We start from the raw sequence: 16,761 nt of genomic DNA, 5'->3' as shown, positions 1-16,761 counted from the left end.
AAGAGAGACTAAATTCCGTCCTACAAGGAGTAAAAGGAATCACCGGATGTGTTGATGACGTCCTAACAAGGGGTGTGGATTCCAAGGATCACGATGTGAACTTGCTCAGGCTACTTGAGACAGCAAGGATGAATGGCATAAAGTTCAATCCAAAGAAACTTCAGTTTAAGAGCACCAAATGTGAATTCTTTGGACACACGCTGACACAGGAAGGAATGAAGATTGATTACAGAAAGGTAGAGGCCATAAAGCAGATGAGTGCACCAAAAGACAAGAAGGGTCTTCAGAGTTTCCAAGGCATGGTTAATTATCTGAAGTGCTATTCAGTCCAGCTAATGAAACTCTCCGAGCCGCTCAAGCCACTACTAAGAGAAGATGTGGAATGGACTTGGGACTCCACCCATCAAGATGCATTTGACGCGATCAAAGAAGAGCTCACCAAGACTCCAGTACTAGCGTATTTCAACCCCAAGTCTGATCATGTTATTCAGACAGATGCCTCGTTGAAAGGATTGGGTGCCGTATTGCTACAAGAAGGTAGACCAGTGATCTACGTATCCCGAACACTCACTCCTGCTGAAGAGCACTATTCTAACATTGAGAGGGAACTGTTAGGAGTGGTATTCGCCATGGAGAGACTGCACAACTATGTGTTTGGTGAACCAGTTCGAGTTCAAACAGATCACAAACCACTGGAGACGATTTGGAAGAAGCGAATTGCCACAGCAAGCCCAAGACTTCAAAGGCTACTCTTGAGGCTTGCAAGATACGAGATTCAGTTAGAGTACATCAGGGGAAAGGACAACTCAATAGCAGATCCATTGAGTAGAGTCGATCCACTCAGTCCAGAACCTCAGGATGCAAAGCAGATGGATGCAATTCCGGTGCATCAGATTACTAACGCCATTCCAGCAACAGACAATCGCCTGGACAGAACCAGAATTGCCACCACTGCAGATCCAACTCTGAATCAGCTACGACATTACATTTTTCATGGTTGGCCAGTTCAAAAACGTCAACTTCCAGAACCAGTACAGCATTACTGGAATTATCGCGAAGAGCTAGCAATCGAAGACGGACTGATATTCAAAGCTCATCGCTTAGTAATTCCCACATCGCAGAGAGCACAGTATCTGAGAGATCTTCATGCAGGGCACTTAGGAGAGGAGAAAACTCTACTAAGAGCACGCGAGACAGTGTTTTGGCCAGGAATCTCAGATGACATCAGAAATGCAGTGAAAGCATGTGACATTTGCCAGAAACACAAACCAGCTCAGCAGAAGGAACCCCTTATACCGCATGAGGTACCCAGCATGCCATGGGTCAAGCTCGGAGTCGATATATTTGAACACCATTCCCACCACTACCTACTGGTCGCAGATTATTTCAGCAAATTTCCTATTGTGAAGAAACTGTCCAATCAGACGTCAGGTCACGTAATTAATCTCCTCAAGACAATATTTGCAGAATATGGGATTCCAGCAATAGTGTACACAGACCAAGGAACTCAATTTGCATCTGAGGAGTTCAGAGCATTCGCTGTTCAATACAGGTTCCAGGTGCAGCACTCAAGCCCAAGGTACCCTCAGTCGAATGGTTTCATTGAAGCCATGGTCAAAACGGCAAATAACATCATGGAAAAGGCAGAAGAGTCAGGTTCTGATCCACATCTTGCAATGCTGATATACAGATCCACGCCAATCAGACCGGGTCAACTAAGTCCAGCAGAACTGCTCACCCACCGCAAGTATAGAGCACTACTTCCCATTCATTAATATCTACATCCTAATCTGGAGAAGAGCAGAGAAGCGCTGATAGCACAGAAACAGACCCAAGCAGATTACTACAATCAGAAAGCCAAGCAGCTTCAGGATCTAAAGCAATACCAGAGTGTTCGCGTGCAACTGGATCCTAATAAGCCAGTCTGGCAGAAAGCCACAGTGATTCAGCAACCCACTGACAGGTCACCCAGACGTTATCAAGTGCAGACCGAATCTGGAGCGAAATACTTCAGAAACCGTCGACACTTGCGTCCTGCAATTCAGAGCGACCAATCAGAAGAGTTAATAGGGCAACCTGCCCTTCTGGCAGAGTCAGTTGCGCCAGCATCACCACCGACGAAAACCGTCAGCCAGACATTGCCGACGCAGTGTGCGCAAGACCACACCCATCCCAGCATTGCAGCCTCTAGACCACGACGAACTGTTAGACAACCAAAAAGACTGATCGAAGAAGTGTAGCTGTAGGGACACTAAAAAAAAAACTTTGAGGAACTTTCAGTTGATTCTTTTATTAAGAAAGGGGGATGTTGTAATACTAGATGCGTGCAGAATGTGTGAACCACTCGGAATAATTAAGCTATGAATAATGCGTGCAGAATGTGTGAACCGCTAGGGATATTTAAGCTATTCATTATTATTCAAGTTCAGTTGAGTTTAACCGTCGTTCGGTTATAATAAAAATCTGTGTGTCAGTCGCTTCGCGTTTGAGTAAGTAAAACCTAGAGAGTCAAATAGCATGAGGAAACAGGGGCGATTCAGGTGGTCTCTCCAATGAAAGGGGAGTTTATCAGCCCAATATTTCTGATTCCGAAGAAAGACGGGGGGAGCAGACCAGTGATCAACCTCAAGAGGTTGAATTCCCACATAGTGTATCAACACTTCAAAATGGAGGGATTGCACCTCCTCAAACATATAATTCAGGAAAAGGATTTCATGATCAAGATAGATCTCAAAGATGCTTACTTTTGTGTACCCATGAGCCAGCAGCATCAGCCTTTCCTGAGGTTCATTTAGGGGGGGGGGGGGGCACATGGTATCAGTTCACTTGCCTCCCTTTTGGTCTAGCTCCTGCCCCTCTTTACTTCACCAAGCTGTTGAAACCAGTGGTGGCCCTGTTACGCAGACTTGGCCTGAGGATGATTGTCTATCTAGACGATATCACTGTGCTCAATCAGACTCGGGAGGAAATATTTCGGGACAGGGACTCAACTATCTGGTTACTTCAGTATTTGGGTTTTGTAATCAACTGGAAGAAATCAGTGTTAGATCCTTCACATTGCATGGAGTACCTAGGCTTTGGGATAAATTCACTGGAAATGAACTTATCGTTGCCAAAGGAAAAAAATCAATCAACTCATCCAGTCTTGCAGAGACCTGATTCGGGAAAAAACTGCCTCCGTCAGAACCCTGGCGAAAATAATTGGGAAACTGACTTCGTCAATGCAGGCTGTTCTCCCTGCACCCTTGCATTACCGATACTTGCAAATGATGCAAGTGAAAGGTCTGCTAGCAGGGACGAGTTACGAGACAATGGTACCTCTCAACCAGAATTGTCAGAACGACCTTCAATGGTGGTTGGATCAGATTTCCACCTGGAATGGTCGGTCAATAATTACTCCAGCCCCCGATCTGGTAATAACGACAGATGCATCACTGCAGGGCTGGGGAGCAGTCTGCCAAGGGGTTCGCACGGGGGGACATTGGTCTCAGTACGAATCAAACACCCTTCATATCAATGCATTGGAGCTGAAAGCAGCATTGTTTGCTGTGAGAGCTTTCACTGCCAAAGAAAGGCAGTTGCATGTCCATCTGAGAATGGACAACAGGACAGCAGTGGCTTATGTATTGAAAATGGGGGGGACATGATCCTCGGTATTGGTAGAGATAGCCCAGGAATTATGGGGTTATGCCCTGAGCAAACAAATTACTCTGACAGCAGATTATCTTCCTGGAAAATACAATCACGAGGCAGACTGGGAGTCCAGGCACTTCCGTGACTCGAGCAATTGGAAACTGAATCCCAGCATATTCCAGGCACTAGACCAAATCTGGAGGCCCCTCGAGATAGACCTGTTTGCCGACCGTCTTAATGCTCAACTGATGAACTATGTCAGTTGGTTTCCAGACCCATTCGCCCAGGCAACAGATGCCTTTTAGATTCCTTGGTCGAAGCTGAAAGGTTACAGCTTTCCACCTTTCTCAATGATTTGCCGTTGTCTGGCAAAGATCAGGAAAGACCAGGCAGCAATAGTTATTATAACACCAACTTGGCATACACAAGCATGGTACCCAGTTCTACTAGAAATGTCTTGCAGACAGCCAGTTCTGCTTCCCCCTATCAAGGACATCCTTATGTCTTCCAGTCAACAGCCACACCCCCTTGTTCTACAAGGAAGCTTACAACTAGCGGCTTGGATGGTTTCAGGCAAAACATCCTTGCAAAAGGAGTTTCAGAGCAAACTGCTAAGTTAATCAGCTCCCACTCCTGGCGCAAGGGAACTACGAGCGCTTACAATACCGCCTGGTCACAGTGGTGTGGCTGGTGTCATCAGAGAGAAATTGATCCATTTTGCTCCACTGTGGCCTCGATAGCTGATTACCTCACAGAAATGTTTAACAAAGGCAAATGCTATCGTACAATTAATAATCACCGCTCAGCAATCTCAGCATTTCACAAGCCCATTGAAGGCTGTAAGGCTGGGCAATATGAGTTGGTTTGCAAAAGTATTGAACGCATATTTTAATGCCAGGCCACCACAACCAAGGTATGTGGTGATGTGGAATGTTGATTGGGTGCTAGATCATATTTGCACTCTAGGATGTGATGCCAACCTTTCGGACAAACAGTTGACCCTTAAGCTGAGTATGCTGCTTGCCCTTGCTTCTGCAGGCAGATCCTCTGACCTTCGGGCTCTTGATTTAAGATACATGACAGTAAAAGAGAGCTGCATAGTCTTTGAGCTTGGTCGGTTAACAAAATCTAGGAAGAAAGGTCAGTGTCCACTTAAGTTGACATTCACTGCCTTTGACACTAACCCTGACTTATGTGCTGTCTCAGCCATAAATTGTTTTTTAGAACACACTAAAGGATGGCGCTCTGATTCCAATAAAAATCAGCTACTGTTGAGCTATATCAAACCACATAAGGAGGTAGTTCCTTGTACAATTGCTGGGTGGTTAGTACAAATGATGAAAGAATCAGGGGTTGACACCTCTGAGTTTCGAGCTCATTCAACCAGAGGTGCTTCAACCTCTAAGGCCAAAGCTAAAGGGCTCTCATGTCAGGAGATAATGAACATGGCAAAGTGGAAGAAAGAGTCCACTTTCAGAAGACACTACTTAAGGGATATTGTCTCTGAGGGGACAGGACAGGATGCCTCCCAGGCCACGGTGTTCCAGGAAGGTTAGGTGCTTTGAACATACGCTATTATATCTTATTGAGGTTTGTGAAGGGAAATTGGAAATTTCATCAGTGCGCGAAGCGCACGCATTGAAATTAAAATTTCACGAGCAAACCGAAATAAGATATAATAGCGTCCCACCCTGTCCCACCCATTTATGTTCCCTATTAGGGATTTAAGAGACAAAAACTTATTTCGGTAATGGCTTGAATTGGCGGGAAAACGGGGAGAATACGCTATTATATCTTATTTCGGTTTGCTCGTGAAATTATAATTTCAATGCGTGCGCTTCGCGCACTGATGAAATTTCCAATTTTATTCAGGAAGATGAAATCGCAAACTGTGTAGTCTGGGGCGGGTGGCACATGCGTATCGTTTCCAAGATGGCGGACAACGAAGGTGCAGCAGGCAAGGAAAATATTTGCTGGAATGCGGTACGAACTTCATTCTGGAATAAAACCAATTCCGGAATGAAACTCATTCTGGTATCACAGAACAGGCCCTTACTTTACAGTTTGTGGATGAAATGCTGACGTGTACCAGGGTGGGTGGGGGGAGGGGGCGGACCCAGGGGAATTTGACATTTTCATGAAAGCTAGAGTCAAATTTTTCACCTCCAGGCAGCTACTGAATGTCCAATTCCCGCCCCTAGGTTAACCTTTTCCTTGAGAGTCAGTTCTTGGTAATATAAAGGATAGGAAGTATATTGCTTTTCAACCTCACATGGCCTTCACTGCAATGCAAGAAATACAGTCCCAGAAAATAGCATCATCTTCAGGGCATAAGGATAGTGGACAAGATTCTCTGACACAAACTTGGTCACAAAAAAGCATGAATATTAATCCGGTGATCAGACAAACACATATTATGCGATTGTTTCAATATACAGAACGAGGAAAAAATCGCCAACTTTGCAATATGTAAATAAGCAACTTATGTATTACAGATCAAATTTCGCCGTTGTACAACGGCGAAGTGAATGCCTCGGTATATAAAGGACACTAAAATCGCGCCGTCGTACAACGGCGAAGTGAATGCCTTTGTATATAAAGGACACTAAAATCTCGCCGGGGAATCTAATAGGGCAAAGAAACGGTCTTTCCTTTCTGTGACTTATCTTCGTAAATTTTCTGTAAGCTTCCAAGTACCCCCAATTAATATACTTCAACTCCTTAAAAAATGATATTAAAGATTCCATTTCTCTTCCAACTTTTTTACACATTCAACATCTTTTGTATCATGAATGTTAAATAATTCACTGCCTTGAGCATCTGTAAATCATCCCATGTCTATGGTCATATATTTTCTATTAATGTATTATTATTTGGTTATATGTCCGACACTAATTTATTCTATCCTATTTTGAGGAAGCCTTATGATATAAGCCTAATGATAGTTAGGCGACGGTTTTAATAGAAAACCGCCAAAAAAAATCTTTGCTAATAAAGATGAAATAGCTTTGGATCCAGCCCTTCACGTTTGGATGACCAGAATTGTCCTAAAAGAATACACCCTCAATATTACCTACCCTCTTAATGCTATTATAAAACTTGTATATTATACATTACAAGCTCTAAGAAAAAAAAAAACAAAAGTAAACATCAGTGAACGCAGTCACTGTTACAGTCGCCATAGCTAAGCAGTAATGGATGTCTTCACAGTCACTTGACAATCGTGAATTGTCGCGAAGAAAAATGACTTAAATGTCGTCATGAAACTTCTTTCGTTTTTTTTGTTTTTTAGTAAAAAATGTTGATTTATGTTTCAGGATCACTAACTCTAGAAAACAATGATCTTGCCATTATCGGAAAAATCAACAACAGCCACAGCAATGTGACCTTCCATGCTCACTGTCATCCCGTTTAAATCAAAACTACGCTCTTCATTTAGTTTAAATTTCCTCACGCACTCACCATCTTTAGTGTATATTGCCACACACAGGTGCGCTGTTCCTCGTTCCCTTCCAGCGACGACAACAAATTCACCAGATGGGTGACATGCAATGCGCCAGTAGTCATCTTCTTTGGTGTTAATGTTGAATTTACGCTGCTGTTCGCCATCCTCGGTGAATATGAACACACAGGAAAACCTGTCCAGTATCATGACCTGACCATCAGGACTAGCAGTGATAAATAATGAACCCTTCAGTATTCGTTCTCCAAAGCTGCGTACATATGTCCCCTCATGCTCGTACACATGCACAGTCCCTTCTCTCGCTACTAGCACTTTGTTATTGGTGACTGCCAGTCTGCCCCAGTCCCCTCCCCTCACAGGAAACTGGTGTTGTAGGTCAGCGGTCTGACTGAATACCTGAACTTGCCACTCAGTCCAAAGCCTCCACAGACTGACCAGTACATAGATGTTGCTGTTCACATCAGTGGCGACATCAAGAACATCTAAGGCTGTCTCAGTGTCATTACGGTGAGGGTGAAATTGAAGAACAAACTTTCCGCTGCTGTCAAACACTTTCACACTTTTATCCGAATAGTCTGCTGTAATAAACTGTCCATCTGCGTTAGTAGCGATACCCTTAACCCACTTCAGCTTGTGCTCCTCTTCACCCTCCTGACCAAATGACCATGCTACGCAGCAGTGCTCCATACCTTGTTTCTGCAACACTTTAGCAACTCTTTCATCACAGAGAGGATCCACTTTCTCTTCTCCGGTATCAACACAAGGCCAGTTGTTTGCGGACAGCTGTTTGCTGCCAAAACTGACCATCAGCATAACATCGTAGATGGTGCGATTCACATGACAAGTGGCGGAAATGATCGCTCTTCGTTCATCTTTACTAAACCGAGCCCAGAAGCCTCCTTTAAGCTCGACGGTAAAACATATCTTAACAGCTGATAGACTGTGTAGCTCTTCAATGCACACTCTACACGCTGCAAATGCGATCTCGGGATTGTCTACTGTCTCCAGTATTGTCGCCATTACTCGATGTTGCATGGCCAATACGCGATCAGACAACTCCAAAGCTTCATTAGCGAAGGCCTCTGTCGCTTTCCTGCGTGCATCTTTGAATCTTTTTTTGGCATTTGAAAGAACACTCAATGCTGACTCATCCAAGTCAGTAAGCTCAAGCTTTCTCATTCCTTTAGCCAGCGAAACTGCCTCAGCACTAGCTGTTGTAGTCGCTGCTTCTTCCTTTATCCTGTCGTGCTCCCTTTTGGGCCTTGCCTTATCAAACACTTCATACAACAACTCGATTCCTTCTTTAAAGAAGCTGATGCTTGCTAACAAATCTTTTCTTGCTAAGCCCTTCAACTGCAACTTGATATCGTCGATTTCACGCACGATCAAGCCACGGAATTTCTGATTTGTTACGTCGCCATCCTTCAACTTTTCTGCTGCCTTATCCCTTCCTTTATTCACGAGCAAGCCGATGGTGGCTTTGAACACAGCCGTTATTATTGAGGACATCACATCTAAAAGGGAAAGCCTAACACTGCTAACAGTTGTATTCTTTAAGCTAACAGAGCTTGTTGATTAGTGTTGTGGCGTTGTTAACTAGACAGGAAAAATTTTCACATATTACCGCCTGCAAATTAGATCTCGAAAGAAAGAAATAAGAGTTCACAGTTCAGTGCCTCACAAAAGACTGAAAAGCGGGGTTTTTTCAACTGACGCAATGTTTATCAACATCTATTTTCAACGAATCAAACGAGAAAGGAAACGATGTGTCAAGTGCCAAAACAATGACTGTCAAAGAGTTTATTTACTGCTGTTTTTACCCTCTAGCTGTGTCCATAGTGTGTCGAACTTTTAACTGCTTTTCTTTTGAACATGCTTAACAAGTCATGGAAGATGTAAGCCATCGCGACTTGATATGATCGTTCAATTTAATCGTTTTTTAAAACAGTTGTCACTCACATAACTGTAAGTATGAACCGCTGTAAGCGTTTCGAGCGCTAAACTGCTGGTCTTCATTAGGTGGTTGTGTCGACTGGCTGTGTATCAATCATGTTTGACATCCTTGCTTTGGATGTTAGTGATTGGAGGAATTCGATTCTCGTTGTTCGGACTGCTACATAAAGCGTCGCGATCAGACATCAACAACTAGGTTAGCCTGAGTAAACAGACGTCGTTTCTCGGTGCCGCCACTGCGTTGACGTCTGTTTATTCAAACTACAGCCATGTGAAACAATCGGGAGGCAAACGATCAATTTGAGCTATCATGCTTGTCATTCCGTAAGGGCGGTGGAGGGGAGCATAGTATGCAGGCGTATTTAAGCAATTCTTCTGTAACTACCTTTCAAGAGTCCTGATCATAATAGCAACTCAGTCTATCGAGTGGAAATTCGTTTTCATTTATTTTACTTTTTAGATAGCTGTCCATAGCGTTACGTGGTGGCACAGGGTACTATGCATCTCATTATCGTCAATATGTAATCAAAGATCCTTAAATCCAGACTCAACGGCGCCGTTTGTTATGAACGCATGCACCGTTAGGTCCTTAAATTAAACAGTACGGTTTCATAAAATGTTTAGAGAAATGATTGCCATTATCAAGATAAGAGTTAATCATCTGTTTTACCAATACTTCAAATGCAAAACTGATCGCTTCTTAAAATTGGCCGTCTTAAAAAAAATAAAATGAAAACTGGCTGATACGAATTGCAACGTGATGAATTTGTTTTCGCGCGAGATTTTTCCAACTCGCGCGCCAGCGTCTCGCCGACTCCTGAGAAAAAAGGAAAGTGAAACTTTAAAGCTAGCTATCTTAGAAACCATCGTAGTCTTTTTATTTTCTCCGCTAGTTTGTGTCTCTCTTAAACATCCGTTTAGCTTCTTTGTTTAATTAAAAACTTAATAAAATAAAATGACGCCAACGCATTATTATAAAGCCATTAGTGACCTAACATTTAAAAGTCTCCTGACCCGTAACAAAGTATTGCATCCAACTGATGAATTGTGCTTGTTCTTCAACAAGAGTGAAATTCATTTAACTGCTTATCATCCGTCTTGTTTATATCTTTGGTCGCTTCCTTTCATAAAGAAGAGCTATGTAACGTTTTGACGCATCTATAGGTTTGGTAGAGTTTCGGATAAACTGCTCAACATGCATTGCGCAAATAACGGCTGCGTTTTACGCCTAAAATTAGAAGAATGTAAAGACAAAACGAGCAATTGAGCAAGTTGCTACAAAAACACCAACATTTCTTAATTTAAATTTCGACATCCTATGGAGACTTAATGAATATCTACTCTTAATATGAAAGTTCCAAGTCAATTTTAATTAAACATATTTGTTCAACACCTTCATAAAAAATAATAATAATAATAATAATAATAATAATAATAATAATAATAATAGTAACAATAACAATAAAAATAACAATAACAATAACAATAATAATAATAATAATAATAATTATAATAATAATAATAATAATAATAATAATAATAATAATAATAATAATAATAAAAACAATCTTCATACAGGGAGCCCACTTCACGTAAGTGATATTCAGTGGGGCCCTGCAGACTGAGAAAAAAAAACTACGTTATGTTTTAAAAACTTACAAATGTTAAAAAAATATAAAAATGTTAGAAAACCTGACATGATTATAGACTAGATTGCCGATTTACTGCGAAGAATTTGCAATTGTTGTTTGTAATCTTTTACACTCGCAGTCACATGTATATCGTTTATTATTTCATGTGTACATTAACTTTAGCTGTTATTAAAATAAAACTGATAATTTCGGAAAAGCGGATGCGTGGATAATGGGACCAGGAGGAAAGGACAAAAGTTTTACTTACAGTTTGGAAAATAATAAGCCTCCAAATCGTCATCATCGCCATCATCCAGTTATTAATTTTAACATTATTATATTTTTACTTTAAAAGTAGATTAGAGTATTAGTCACAGATTTTTACCCATGCCCCCTATTACTTCACGGAAGTACGGTCACAGAGTGAAATGTTCCAAGAAAGAATGGAACAGAGCGTTAAGTGAGACGTTGTTCATTTGGACGCTAAATTTGATTTGATTGCTTTTTGCCGGCGGCAAATATTTTGTTTAAGAATTCAAGATCATGGAAGGGTAAACTGGGGAGGGGGAGGTTGAGCTTTTCTTCCTACAAACTTAACATAAAATTCACAAAATGTTCCTTCTCTTTTAAAGCTCTCTTCACCCCTGGATTGAGTGGGATTATTACAGACTCCCCTTGGCTAGCGAGTCCAATACTCGAAGTGAACTATTAAGTATCAAGTTGTAAGCAACTTTTGATATCATTTTAAAAAATGAAGCTCAATATACATCTAATGGCAGAGGGGCGGAGCGTTTTGAAAAGTCTGGAAAGGAGGGGGGGGGGGTGGGTGGGCTCATCTTTCACCCAGCCATGCACATACCCCCTACTCAAATTTCCCAAAATGCCCTTTGCGTTGTTCGTTGACACAAGTAAACCTCTTTGCAATCTTTACAGTGTCTAGTGTGTCCGTAATCGATTTGCGACAATGCATCAGTAGGCAGTTGTTCACTACAGGCGGTCCTGCTTCATGGTGCTTCTTAGATAGTTCTTGAGTCGTCTGAGGGCAGAAAATGTGCGCTCTGAAGTCGCAGATGCTAACTAGCAACGTGAAATAAATAAATAAAAAACACCGTAAGAGTTTGTGTACTACTCCTAACAGTGTTTTGGTGACAGGAGTTTTGTTGAAAGCCTCTCACATGGTCCGTATATTTGTAATCCGACGTACTTCGGGTAGCGCAGTTCTTACTGCATCAAACGTTTTATAACATGCCAGGCGAGATGCTGGTAAAACGATTTGTGAAAAGATCACGAGATTGAATATTTTGCCAATTTTATGGTGCGCTTGCGATATTTTCGGAACCAAAACTTGGTGGGTGGGGGGGGGGGAGGGTGGGGCTGGGCTCCCAATTTTTGTTTGAGGTGGCTACAGACTCCCCCTGCTCCGCCACCTATGAATGGTTTTTTATGACGGAAATCATTAAGTAGTTTTGTAATTATAACAACAATGAAACAAGAGTTTTTTTAGCTTCGAGAAGAATGCGAATGAAACGAGAAACGAAAAGAAAATGGAAGATTCATGGGAGACGAAAAATGGACTAAAAAAACCTTATGTTCTTACATCAGCGTATTTGGTGTTTTCAACAGCAACAAAAAAATTACAAGCGCACTCTCAATATGGCATCATTTCAGTCATTTGGGAGGGCCTGTATTTAACAATTCAGGTAGACAAGAAAAGGGTCCTGTCTCGGGTATATCCATCAGTCAAAAGGTTTGTACAATCACATATTGATCGGCAAAGCAGATAAGGTGCCCGAGGTCGCTTTCCGTAATGATAAATTTTCATTTCTTCATTTTTCCCCGTTCTCAAACTTGCAATCCCATTCGTAGGACAAAAACCGACTTCATGGCGCAATGATGGCCTTAGACTGAGACAAAAAGGTGGAAAAAGAAATTTTGCGCAAAGGGACGATGATTTCCATCGTGACCAGTTGGAACGGAAAACATGAAGTACCTTACAAGGTCGTCCGTATGTGTCGGGAAATGTCGGTTTGAACCGTGCGTTTAAAAAAAAACTGACCAAATAGAAAGTGCCCCGAGCCTCTTTTTTAGAAACACCAAAACAACTAGGTGGCCTGTCCATTTGACTCCCTTGACTCGGTATGCGTAGGGTCAGGGCTTTACGTTCGTCCCAGCTCTCCAAAAAGCAGTAGAATCAGCATGATCGCCGGAACCTTATTAACTCTCCTTAACAAAGAAGTATAGTATGTTCTTGGTGGAAGATTAAGAGTCGAGTTTTCCTCTGACACGGTGAAAATTTTCCTCCGTAGGGTGAAAATGATTCTTCTTCTTTTGGGACTAATTAAAGGATACTTATACTCTTGTATGTTGTTGCTCGTTTTTGTTTCTTTTTTTCAGTTTGTCAGTTGCTGTTCTTTTTTGCTAAATTGTGGACTGATGGCTTTTAAAGGGGGCGATGAAAAAAAGGCAGGCCTTAAAGGTGCACTGGGTAACAGAAAACACTTTAGTGAGAACTACTTATCTTCAGATGCTTTATGCAACCGGAGTCTGGACTTTCCGTAAACTCCGGGATGGAGATTATATCGATATGATTTGGATTAAATACACTGATTGTATTAAAGATGAAATCTTATGAGCTTTTCTCTCACTGAGACTAACATGGAGTTAATATGACTCTTGGTTTTTCTGGTTCCGAACTTCCGTAACCTTAACATGAAGGTACCTGGATTATAGAGTTCTTGAAAAGAAGAGTTATGACTAAACTTGGTTTAGTTATTATTTACCATAACATTGCATGCGTAACCGGTCTAGCAGAGAGCTGGCTGCTTTTTACATACCTCGATAGTATTTACATTGTGTATTTTCAAAAAGACTACTAAACTGTCTATAGATAGGTTGAGGTACTATAAAAAGGAAATTTTGTGGTTAAAAGGAACTATCGTAAACAATCTAATTGTGACTCACTTCTACACGGCCATAACTTGAGCAGAAACGTTTTCTAAGCGGAACAGTCTTCGATGCAATCAACGGCAAAGGCATAAGCCCAGAAATTCCAAAACTGAACGATTTTGCTCTATTAACGTTTACCTTATTAATAAACTGATCAAGATATTTAGGTTCTGCAGCCTCTTTGTCTGAAAGGGATCAGCTTGTTTAATGGATAACGATCATTAACAGAAAACTGTTAGGCTAAATCGGTTCTGCTGTTCTTTTACCAGAATGGCATGAATTTTGCGCTCATTGTTAACTCAGTCGAGTTTTAGTCGTGTTCATCATATTTATTCTTTTGCGAGTAAAACAAGGAAGAATGTTAACGGTGTTTAAGTCGTTGTTTGTGTTTCATTCAGTGTTCAACTATTTTCACGGTCGGTGATCTGGAGCCCTTTAATTGGGGGATTCCCCTGATGCCTTCAGATGACAGTGACGACAGCTTCCGCTTTTCTAAGAAAAACTATTTTTATTGCATATTTCCGAACATCAGTAAGACGCGATTCTTGATTCTGTTTGCTATTCATAAATTTCTCTTAATATAAATTTTCACCAAGTCATGTTTTTCCTTTCATTCACTCGGCCAAGGTAATAGCTGATTAAAATTGGACCGAAAATTATTAAAGTTTTCTCAGACCAATAGCGTGACTTGCTCCTGATCCCATGGTCATCCGAACATTGCTGATTCCTAGAAACCATGTTGACCTTTTCGAGAATAAACTTATTCAAAACCAGACATATTTTGTGAAAAAAAAAATGTGTAAATTACGGCATCGCCTCTGTTTCACCCCATGGGTTCTCGGTGGGAAAAAATGTGAATGCTCGTTTTAACCGGAAGGTCAAATCTTGCTTCACTCATGAGGTTCTGAGTGCCCAGTGTTCACATGATACCAGAATGACTTTCATTCCTGAACGAGTTCATTCCATCTCCATATGTTTCTCTGTACCTGTTTACATGACACCGAGACCAAGTTTCGTTCCTGTACGAGTCATTCCTGAATGAGTTCATTCCAGTTTTCAATCCGAATAAAACTCTCTTTCTGGTATGACATTTTATTGAGGTAGATGAAATCGCAAACGGTGTAGTCTGTGGCGGGTGGCACATGCGTATCGTTTTGAAGATGGCGGACAACGAAGGTGCAGCAGGCGAGGAAAATATTTGCTGGAAAAAAGTAGTCTGAAATGTCAGCCGTCTCCTCCCACCCCTGCGGATTAGTGGAAGGAGACGGCTGACACTTCAGACTAGGAAAAAAGGTAAGATATTGTCATGTAAATGCAGTACGAACTTCATTCTGGAATAAAACCAATTGCGGAATGAAACTCATTCTGGTATCACAGAAAAGGCCCTTACTTTACAGTTTGTGGATGAAATACTGACGTGTAACAGTTCAGATGTTATTATGCACCTATCAATGTTTAATTAGCCCCAGGGAAGGGGGGGGAGGGGGGGAGGGGGAAGGAGGAAGGCAGACCCAAGGGAAATTGACAGTTTCATGGAAGCCAGAGTCAAATTCTCCACCCCCAGGCACCTACTGAATATCAAATTCCCGCCCCTGGTTAACTGTTTCCATGAGAGTCAAGTCCTGGTAATATGAAGGATAGGAAGGATATATTAATTGCTTTTTAACCTCACATGGTCTTCACTGCAAATGCAAGAAATACAGTCCCAGAGAATAGCATCATCTTCAGGGCATACATGTAAGGATAGTGGACAAGATTCCCTGACACTAACTTGGTGGTACCACATGTCACAAAAAAACATGAATATTAATCAGCTTTTGTAGTCAATCAAGCATGCACAATAAGAGTAGAAGGGGAAGGGAAGGGTCTCTGAATGAAATTCCCGCAGAAAGCCCCCCCCCCCCCCCACCCTGAGGCTTAACATTGATAGGTACATTAAACCTAAGCCGCTGTAGCATTTCTTTAAGGATAAAGAGGATTCTCTTACACCCCACTATATAGCAGGTTGTCAGAGGAGGGATAAGGGGAGGAGTAAAGAAACAAAAAAATTTATTGTAAAAAAAGATCATAATTTTGTCTATGAAGTTGATAGCAAAGGAAATATTTCCATCTGGAGAATAAAACTCAAATGTGAAAATGTAAAAATAAACCAGAAAATAAAATGGGAAGTTTTAATGCCAAATAACTTACCCTGTAATGCTTCAAAACAAATATTCCAGTAAAACTTTACTGTAATATCGAAAACGCTTCAATTTACAAACTTGTGTGAGCTGTTAAATTATACGATCTAACCTGAGTAGATTTGGGAGCTAAATGTTTATGTCAACTCAAACAAACACTTTACAGTTTTTCCACACTCCCTAGACTGCTGACATGACCTCCTTCTAGTAAAAAGGCTGATATCAGCTGTGTTCATATACACAGTCACTGTGATAACACAAGATCATAAACTAGTAAATACACTTTAATAAAAATTGATATTTCTGACCAGTGGTTGAATTACATTAATTGAACCCTTTAAGTCCTAACAGTGATCAGCATCAAATTTCTTCTTGTAGCATCAATGCTTATTCAACCCCTAAGGTCATGAGAATTACGATATGATCACCCAAGGAAATTGTCTTCCTATTTTAGTAACTTCTCCCCAGTACTTTTATACTAAAAGTATGGGAACAAGATAGGAGAATTTGTTCTTTGATATTAGGGGTTAAACGGTTAAGACTGTTTGTTGTTTCAACAGAAATGCAATCATGTGGTCTCAAAATTCTTTCAAGCCCTTAAGAAAGCCACATTACTTAAATAAATGATTCTCTTGCTACAAACTGTATTACATTAGCACCGGTCACTATTGATAACTTGATAAGTGAGTACATTTTTTGTGGAGAATAAAAATAAGAAATTAAGAGTCCACAATATATAAATTATATATCAACTACATGTACATGTATTTTAAAATCAATCATTAAGGATCTGATTAAATATCCCCAAAATGTAAGCATATTTTCATTATACAATCTTGGCCAAATTGTTTGGAATGGAGGCCTCGCTTGGGCCAATATGCAGACATGATTTTACTCCTACGCATTCTGATCTCTCCATTACAATGGCGAGGGCAAAGACAAATCAACAAGTGTA

At 41.1% G+C, this 16,761-nt stretch overlaps 3 protein-coding genes and 1 pseudogene across 8 annotated transcripts in view; all 4 read right to left on the bottom strand.

Annotated features, from left to right (window-relative positions):
- Positions 1–16,761, bottom strand: part of LOC146452358 (uncharacterized) — a 169,214-nt gene that overhangs the window by 23,906 nt on the left and 128,547 nt on the right. The window lies entirely within an intron of this gene.
- Positions 1–16,761, bottom strand: part of LOC146452367 (uncharacterized) — a 176,731-nt pseudogene that overhangs the window by 139,972 nt on the left and 19,998 nt on the right. The window lies entirely within an intron of this gene.
- The window catches only part of LOC146452369 (uncharacterized), a 160,228-nt gene that overhangs the window by 139,972 nt on the left and 3,495 nt on the right, over positions 1–16,761 (bottom strand). The window contains exon 2 of one of the 5 annotated variants that reach the window (XM_085097982.1): positions 5,846–6,731. The exons of the other annotated variants lie outside the window; for them this stretch is intronic. The gene's annotated coding sequence lies outside the window, so the exon portion shown is untranslated. Of the gene's footprint in view, positions 1–5,845; positions 6,732–16,761 lie in introns of those variants that run through there. 5 annotated transcript variants of the gene reach the window in all.
- On the bottom strand, positions 6,754–8,605 carry LOC146452370 (uncharacterized). The gene has a single exon (XM_085097991.1). It carries the CDS (start codon positions 8,603–8,605, stop codon positions 6,962–6,964), a length of 1,644 nt encoding a protein of 547 aa, XP_084954117.1. The 3' UTR covers positions 6,754–6,961.

The sequence above is a fragment of the Pavona decussata genome, unplaced genomic scaffold (assembly GCF_977016875.1).
Source record: "Pavona decussata unplaced genomic scaffold, jaPavDecu1.1 SCAFFOLD_371, whole genome shotgun sequence".
Classification (NCBI taxonomy): Eukaryota; Metazoa; Cnidaria; class Anthozoa; order Scleractinia; family Agariciidae; genus Pavona; species Pavona decussata.
This window is presented reverse-complemented; position numbering and strand designations above follow the sequence as displayed.